The sequence below is a fragment of the Myotis davidii genome, unplaced genomic scaffold (assembly GCF_000327345.1).
Source record: "Myotis davidii unplaced genomic scaffold, ASM32734v1 scaffold1523, whole genome shotgun sequence".
NCBI classification, from domain to species: Eukaryota; Metazoa; Chordata; class Mammalia; order Chiroptera; family Vespertilionidae; genus Myotis; species Myotis davidii.
Window position 1 is genome coordinate 256,552 of NW_006294110.1, and position 9,159 is coordinate 265,710.

Consider the following 9,159-nt stretch of genomic DNA (forward strand, 5'->3'; position numbering starts at 1 on the left):
GTGGTGTGGGGGGGGGGAGGTCCCTCAGCCAAGCATGAAACCTCTCCAATCTGGGACCCCCTGGGGAATGTCCGACTGCTGGTTTAGGCCCAATCTCACAATCCAGGACTACTGGCTTCCAACCGCTTGCCTGCCTGCCTGCCTGATTGCCCCTAACCACTTCTGACTGCCAGCCTGATCGCCCCCAACTGCCTTCCCCTTCTGGCCCAATTGTCCCTAACTCTCCTCCCCTGCCAACCCAGTCGCCCACAACTGCCCTCCCCTGCTGGCCCGATTGCCCACCACTGCCCTCCCCTGCTGGCTCGATCACCCACAACTGCCCTCCCCTGCCACGACCCGCCTCGTCCACCAGAACCCGCCTCCACTGTGCGAGGTGACAGAAACGCCCGGACCAGCCTCCTCCATGCTGTGCAGAGCCACGGGACCCCCAGGCCTTATTGTGCGGAGCGGCTGCCAGGCCCCACATATGCTGTGCACGTGGCCATCTTGTGGTAGCCGTCATGTGGTGACCATCTTTTAGTGGCCCTCTTGTGGCGACGTCATGTATGAGGGCGCGAGGACCACCTAGGCTTTTAGAGGCCCCATGCACAAAAATTTGTGCACTCGGTGGGGAGGGAGGGTCCCTCAACCCAGCCTGTGCCCTCTCACAGTCTGGGTCCCCTCAGGAGATAACCACCTTCTGGCTTAGGCCCGCTCCCCTGGTGGCAGATGGCACACCTGATCCCACGGTGCCTGCCCCAACAGGTTGAGAACCGCTGCGAGTGAGTGCAGGGGAGAGGAAAGGGGGAATGTGGAGACAAAGGAGACTTTATTTGCCTCCTGGTGACCAGGCCTAAATTCAGAAGTGTTGCCACTTCTCGGAAGGGAGGGACTCCGTGCGGTGCGTCACCAGTTCACGTTCCTGCGCCCCTGATAGTGTACGCGCTCCTTTTTTCCTGTTTTTCTTTTTTTTTTCTATTTTATTCTGAGATTTATTTGCCGTCTATGGCTGTCACTGGAATTGAGAGCCGGCTTTAGCTCTGAGGCTTGGCTCCAGCTCTGAGACCGGAACAAAAACATGGATGGAGTGTTTGTGTGAACTAATATACATTCAAAGTAAACATCATTACATAAAAGGGTACAGTCTTTTTTTTTAGTTTTATTCATTTCAAATGGGCTGGATCCGGCCCGCAGGCCGTAGTTTGCCCACGGCTGTACTAGACCTTAGTTTCAACATTTTAAAGGTGTGCAAGTTGGCCTACATGCTCTTTAAACAACTTCTAGATGGAATAATGTGTGACATTAAAGTTTGTTTTATATTTAGAGCTATTTTGATAAAGACCAAGTGCTTACCCTGCTTTATCTTTCTTTGATGAGTCGATTGAACTCAGTCAAATATGTTAAGGGGATATGCCTTTGAAAAGTTGAATGAAGAAAGGCACATCTTCCTTCTAAGAGAGAGGCCAGTATTCTTTATAAAATGAAGAACTTTTTGGTGATATGCATACTTTTATAAAGGTTTCATTAACAGAGCTTTTTTGAAAAAATATTTTTTATTATTTCATTCGTTCATGTAATCTAATGAACAAAATAAGTTAACAAGCAAAATAGATACAGACTCATAGATAGAGAGTAGGCTGACAGTTGTTGGGGGGAGATGAGGAGTGGGATTGAGCAGAAAAGAAAAAACAACTCATGGTGATTGCTGGGAGAAGGCGTGTACAGAGTTGTAGGGAAGTGGAAAGAGGGTATGGGTAGATAAATGGTGATGGAAGGAGACTTGACTTGGGTGGTGAATACACAATAGTGTACAAATGATATGTTGTAGAATTGTGCAGCTGAAACCTGTATAATTTGTTAACCATTGTCACCCCAATAAACTCAATTAAAAGGGAAAAAATAAAAATTAAAAAATAGAAATCTCATTTGTAAGTTGGAATTCTGATATTTATTTATTTTCCTAAAATGAAAGCCAATCACAATGATTATCAATATAATGCTTGTTTTTCTGAAATACTGATTTTGTGCTCTGGTTAAATTATAAATATTTATTGCATTTGATGTGAAAGATTTCATTTAATACCTTTGTGAGTAGTGAGTAATTATATGTTTGAATGTCTGGGTGCAAGTTTTATGTTGCAATATTTAGTATTTTTATTAATAGGTTTAAAAATTAACAAGGTTTTTTGTTTTTTGTTTTTTGTTTTTTTTCCTATAGCAAGATGTGAGTGAGTTTACACACAAATTACTAGATTGGTTAGAAGATGCCTTCCAAATGAAAGCTGAAGAGGAGACGTAAGTTACCATAAAATTTAGTGATGGTATTTTAAGAGATCTGTAAGTAGCACTCATTTTTTTTTCCTTTAATGTATTCAGTGCCAACAAATAAAATAGGAATCTGAGATAGACATATGGGAGCCCAAATGTTACCTCTGTATTATTCATAAGCTGTTGGAATTTATGGCCACAGATGCTGGTAGCTTTAGATTTCCACTATAAGGGAAGAATCTAGCCAGAAAGGTCTAAAAAGTGATCCCTGAAAGGGCTAATCCTACATTGCCCAGTTCTTTTCATTAGATTCAATGAGGAGAGGGACATATTTCAAATAAGACTTAAGATTTCTGAAGATATGGAAAAATTCTAGCCTCTTTTAAAACTGTTTTTAAAAAAGGGGAGATAATTTGTTAGTTACCAGATCATATAAGGTGACTAGGACCCAAAAGAAATTAACAAAAAGTAAGTAAATAATAAGCAAGATCTTTAAAATCAGAATAGAATGACTCGTTCAGAAGAAACAAAAATTCATGAAATAGTCAAGTGGCCTTCTTCTAAGTCTACAGATGAAAAGCAATTGAGGACTCGTGTTGAAGGTAGGACACTGAAGTGCTTACAGAAATCTGGATAGACTTGAGAGGAGGACTAGGGGTTCCAGGGTATAAAACATTTAAAAAATTATTGAGGGAAATTCAAAGACACTCAGGTATCATAGATTGGGATACAGATATCATTTACTCAGAGGAAACTTGCCCAATAAATTTTAGTATTAGAACCTTAAAGATACAAGGAACTTGAACTTTTAAGAACCAGGAACCAAGGTGGACAACCTTAGGTCAAGTACACACAGAGGCTCTCTATTAGTCTGACAGGACAGTAGCACTTGTGGGGTCCTTCAACTTGAAGGTGGACAAGGCATGTTTGATCAAGGGTGGCTTTCCCCCTTCCCAACAAGTCCAAAAAAGCATATATAATAAGGACTGAAGGTCCGAGACTGAAGTGTGTAGTGATAATAGAAAAGCTAGGCACTTTATGGGCACTGACTGTCAGGTCCTTTTATAAGAGCATCTTGCATAGTTATCATTTTAACCTTTAAAACAGCCTTGTGAGTTTAATTACCATTATTATCTTCAGTTGACAGGTGAAGAAATGGAAAAGTAAATTTAAGTACCTTTCCCAAGGTGACACTAAGTAACAGCCAAGTGCATGATCACCTCATACACGTTATTACTTTGGCATAGGCTATTGTTTTTTTAATGTTTCCTTTATTACTTACAGGTCCAAAAATTATAACCATATTTATGTTTTTTAACATGCTTTAGGGATGAAGAGAAGCCAAAGAACCCCATGGTAGAGTTGTTCTATGGAAGATTCTTAGCTGTGGGAGTACTTGAAGGTATTACAATGAAGAGATATTATTATCTGTTAGCTTCTTTGTCTTGATAGTAACTCATCATTTGTTGAATGACTTTTAATTTTAATTGACTTACTCTGTCTAGAGTTCCTGTCTAGTTACATTGCTACCGCTAGTCATTTATATACAAAGCACAGAATTGAGATATGAAAAGGAAGGTATAGAGTATATTATCTCATGCTAATTGATACTTAGTTAATATTATCCTGTTGTTCTTTCCCTGGGAAGGCTTCTGTAATTCTGTGAATTATTGAGATACAGGGATTACAGGAGCAGTTGTGTTGTTGGTGAATCTTTTGAAAATAATATTGGAGTTGAATACTGGGGTTGATATGAGTCACTGTTTTTGAGGGTTTTAAGTCTGTGAATGTTGAAAGCTGAGTTTAGCAATTTAGCATAGTTAGGATATTGCACTTTTTAGGTGATTATAAAATTCTTTAAACTCTCGTTTTCAAGAAAGAGTTGTATTCTATCTTTTGAAAATTCAGTTAAGAATGATACTACTCCATCTTCCCTAAATGCCTATTACTTAAAATCTGGACCAAACCAGTTATACTTTGATTCTCCTAATAAGGAACTGAACTGAGTCAGTAGATACACTTCAAATAATAATATTTCTAAGTCCCAAAATATAAATTTTTGATAACTTATTTTTCCTCAATGGCCCAATGCATCAACTTTTGGAAGTGCCCAAAGTATAAAATTTGGAAAATTGTTTTTTCTTCAGGATAAGTAATGGATTCATAAGAAGTTTTGTTTGAATATAGTTTTGTAACTTAGAATTCAGAAAAATACAGAGGCTAAGGATTTGGTCAGTAAGGTTATATTGAGGTGTCAGACGAGTGAGTCCCAATGGGGTGATTTCCGTTTGTTTGCTAAAGTATCCCCTTGCAAAAAGAACTTATAGTCCACTGATTCCTCCATTTAGTTCCTCTCAGCCCTTCTCTTTATTTCCATCCTTGTTCATTATAAGTATTTGTATAAATATCTAAAACTCCCTTTCCCACATTGATTTCTAGCACTGTCTCTGTCTGTTCTCTGACCTTTATTAAGCTATTTATCTTCTCTCTGCATGCCCTGAGTTCCTGAAATTGCTGAGGAAAAGTCACTTCAGTGGGCTAGCTGTAGTGGATCAGGAATCTGTAGTATACCAAGTTTCACTGGTTCCAGTTCTCTAACCGTGCTTGGCAGTCATATTTATTTTATTTAATCACTGTGGTCTATCCTGTTTTCTGCATTAACAGTTTCTATCTTTTTTTACTGTAATTCTAACGTCTTGTCTCTTCATTGTCTAACAAACACCTTACTTCAACTTTCATGAATTTACTGTGAAGCTAATGAAACCTAACTGTGGGTCTTAAGACCCTGAATCTAATTTTGTGTTTATAATACTGTAAAACAGTTCTTAAAATGCTCATCATCAAATATTGTGCTGCAGCCTCTGCAACCTGGATCCATTCCTAATGCCACTAATTATTTTTATTTGATCCCCCAGATAATAGAGGAATATTTAGTCTTATATCAACAGAGTATTCTCTGTATGTTCTCAGAACTGAAGGAATGAGATTCTGAGAACATACAGAGAATTGCTGTTGTTTTTTATCTTCACCTTTCCCCTCTTTAATGTGTCTTCTCATTGATAATTGGACCTGGTCTGGTATTTCATGTCTTAAAAATTAAGGCACTCTTTTAAGTTAATCCTATTTAAGTTTAAGCCCCTTAAAGAGGGGTTTGATATCATCTGCTAACTCCCCACTTATTAAAACCATCCCAATTTTGCTTCTGGCCCAGACCTCTTCCTAAAGGAATATTTTTAAGATTAATGTGGGTTTTTTTTACATGTGTTCAAGTTCATTGGGTCCCTCTCAGTTTTTGTACTGAACTCCTATCAGCTATTAATTCTATTGATCCACTGTCTCCTCTTCCATTTTTCCTTTTAAAAACACTTCTCTGGCTTCTATGGCACCATATTTTCTTGGCTTTTTAAAATTTCTGAGTGGGTACTTCTTAGTAGTTATGTTTATAGTCTCTTCTTATATTAAAGGTAGGACATCTTTGGGACTCAGTTTAGGCCCTCTTCCTTATCCTGTTTACTAATTCCCTAGACAGTCTCATTTACTGCCTTGATTTCCTGCTACCAGTAAGTCAGCGATTTTTAATTTAGAGCTTCAGACTAGAGAAATTATCTTACAGACTCATATCCAACTATTTTCTCAACCTTAAACAAAACAAAAACAATCCTCTGTGCTTTCTTCAGTGGGGCCCCTTCAGTACATAAACATTAGTTAGTCCAATTGTTGATACTAGAAATGTGAGTCTCATCCCTGATACCCTACTTACCTCTGTCCCCCATTCTGCATTGAGCCAATCAATCAAGCCTTACTGGTGCTTCTCCTTGTATACATACATAAATGTGTGTGTGTGTGTGTGTGTGTGTGTGTGTGTGTAAATTAATTTGTGTGTTTTTGTACACTTTTACTGGTAACACCCTATTCTACGCTGAATGGATTCCATAATACTATCCTAGTAATCTACCACCCACTTATTACAGAAGTCAAAAGAATGTTTTAAATACATAAATCTGATCCTTTTCTTGCCTTTTTATTTAACTTATTGGGGTGACAGTGGTTAACAAAATGTACAGATTTCAGGGGCCCAGTTCTATAACACATCATCTGTACACTGTATTGTGTGTTCAAAACCCCAAGTCAAGTCTCTATCACCATTTATCCCCTTTATACCCTCCTCCACTTTTTGCCACTCCCCTTCCCTCAGCAATCACCACATTGTTGAATCTGTCATTGAGTTTTTTTCTCTTTGCTCAATACCTTCACTCCCCGCCCCACACTATCAGCTTTCTATCTATGAGCCTGTCTCTGTTTTGCTTGTTAGTTCTTTTGATCCTGTTATTCCTAGATTTAACAATTTGATACTTTCTATTATTCTCAGAATGTACTGAAAGAACTCGTAACAAAGGCTGTTAGACTTTGTAGATTTTGACCCACCTAACTAACTCTTGGTTGTCACCTCCCCATTGCTTCCCCAAGCTATACTGTTGTCTTCTTTGTTCTTCAAATACGCCAAGTTCTTTGCAGCTTTAAAGTCTTTGTATGTGCTTTTCCTTGGCCAAGAATACTCTACAGTTCCCTGACACTCTGGCCTGGCTAACTCCCACTCACTAAGTTTGAGAATAAATGTCTTTTTGCTATGGAAACCTCTCTGTTCTACTCTTGATCCCTAAAGACTAGGACAGCTCCCCTTTTTCTACCCTCTCACAGCGGTCTCTCTCACCACACTTTTTATAACATTTGCAATACCAAACAGTTGTTTGTTCATAATTATGTGTGCAATTAATATATATGATGTGGTTTTTTTTTCCAGAAGAGGCTAAGAGATTCCTCAGCTCAGGGACCATCTCTTGTTTTTCACTGTTGTACATATTTTTATTGTTTAGCACAGTATCTTGACCTTAGAAGAACTTTTTGGAAGAATAAGTAAATAAATGCATACATATATACATACATATATTACATTTGGGTTGAATTGAATATATGGCTGGATGTGAATGTACATATGTACATATATAAACCAACAGAATTTGGTTTATACACTAGCTCATTACCCTCTGGAACATAATCCATCAGAGTTAAGTTTTCAGGGTAAGAGGTCATTCATAATACAATTAGTAGCTAAAAGGCCACATTGAGGAATAGTAAGTTAATTAACTTTCCCCCCTCCTATAGGTAAAAAATTTGAAAATACTGAAATGTTTGGTCAGTACCCACTTCAGGTCAATGGATTCAAAGATCTACATGAGTGCCTAGAAGCTGCTATGATTGAAGGAGAAATTGAATCTTTACATTCAGAGAATTCAGGAAAATCAGGCCAAGAGGTAAGTTTAACATCTTCATCATCCCTCTCCCCCTGAATCTTTATAACAGTGCTGTAAAGCACAATTTAAATCCCCATTTCTATAGCTACCTACTAATTGAGAATACTCTAAATATGTGTTTTCATTGAATGATGGTAATTTAGGCATACATAGCCCATCTATCTATTCTAATAAAAGGGTCATATGCTAATCAGACCAGGAGACCTTCTGGACAAAGCCATGGTGGCGGGGCCAAGGCAGAGGCAGTTAGGGGCGATCAGGCCAGGAAGGGAGGGCATTTGAGGGTGATCAGGCTGGCAAGGCGGGGGTGCATTTGGGGGCAAGCAGGTTGGCAGGAGGGGCCTATTTCATTATATCCTTCAGAATAACTATTTCTTCTTGAGTCTCTACAAAGACCCCTTTTCTTGTAAAATTTCAGTATAATAATGTGAAGGACAGATGGAAGAACTTGCTTTCTCCAGAGGGAAATAATTTATAAAATCTGTAATAATAAAAGCATAACATGCTAATTAGACCAGATAGCCAAATGACCTGAACGAAGCCGGGGATGTGAGGGCCGAGCCCCTTGCACAAATTTCGTACATCAGGCATCTAATATATTGTAAACCTATTTATCTGTGTCTGCTGCTTTCTGTCTCACCACCCAACTCTGTCTCTCCAGCTCCATCTGCATATCCATATACCCATACATGTACTTACCTTTGAAGAGTGTTATAGCAGAAAGTAAAGAACAGATATGAAGCTTTAACATCAGTCATTGTTAAGCAATTGCTGATATTTGCCTTTTGAGCCTCCATGCTTGAGGGCAGGATCTTCATATGTGCCACTCCCTGCTATGTGCCTAGTGGATAGTGTGGTAACTGCAATTAGAAGTGTGACTGACTGAATGAAATGTCTCAGTGTTATCAAAAAAGTTTATGAGGTCTTTATCCCTGAATAGGAGCTTAATAAATATTAAGTTATTCTATCCCTCTTGTGTTTATCTAAAAAGGGACTGGGTTCTTGTATCTTTGAGAATAAATTGATTTTATTTGAATTGTGTGCTTTTTAAAAAAATGTAATTAACCATTTTTGTCCTAACTTTTTTTCCCCGTCAACAGAAATAAATAATATTTATTATTTGGTGTGGGTTTTTCTTATAGAGGCAAAGAGAGAGTATCTGTGAAATAATTGTTCTCTCCCCCTCACAGGTCATCTACTGAGTCATTCTCAACAGATGCCTAGGCCCCACTTCAAAGCTATCAAATCAGAATCTAGGACAGGGATATGGTACATGGCACAAGAGCCCCACAAGTGATTTGATATAGAACTATACTTAAGAACATGTGTAATACTCTTTGTAATACTTTAAGCAATAAAAAATTAATTAATTAACTAATTAATTAATTAAAAGAATATTTAAATTGCCCTAACCGGTTTGGCTCAGTGGATAGAGCGTTGTCCTGCGGACTGAAGGGTCCCAGGTTTGATTCTGGTCAAGGGCATATACCTTGGTTGAGGGCACATCCTTAGTAGGGGGTGTGCAGGAGGCAGCTGATCAATGTTTCTCTCTCATCCATGTTTCTAACTCTCTATCCCTTTCCCTTCCTCTCTGTAAAAA

At 38.6% G+C, this 9,159-nt stretch overlaps 1 protein-coding gene across 8 annotated transcripts in view; it reads left to right on the plus strand.

Moving 5' to 3' along the window:
- USP25 (ubiquitin specific peptidase 25) overlaps window positions 1-9,159 on the plus strand; it is a 177,212-nt gene that overhangs the window by 88,633 nt on the left and 79,420 nt on the right. For all 8 annotated transcript variants that reach the window (XM_015566825.1, XM_015566819.1, XM_015566818.1 and 5 more), the window contains exons 8-10: window positions 2,198-2,274; window positions 3,576-3,649; window positions 7,411-7,559. In XM_015566825.1, the coding sequence (XP_015422311.1) occupies window positions 2,198-2,274; window positions 3,576-3,649; window positions 7,411-7,559 (300 nt within the window). The remainder of the gene's footprint in view (window positions 1-2,197; window positions 2,275-3,575; window positions 3,650-7,410; window positions 7,560-9,159) is intronic.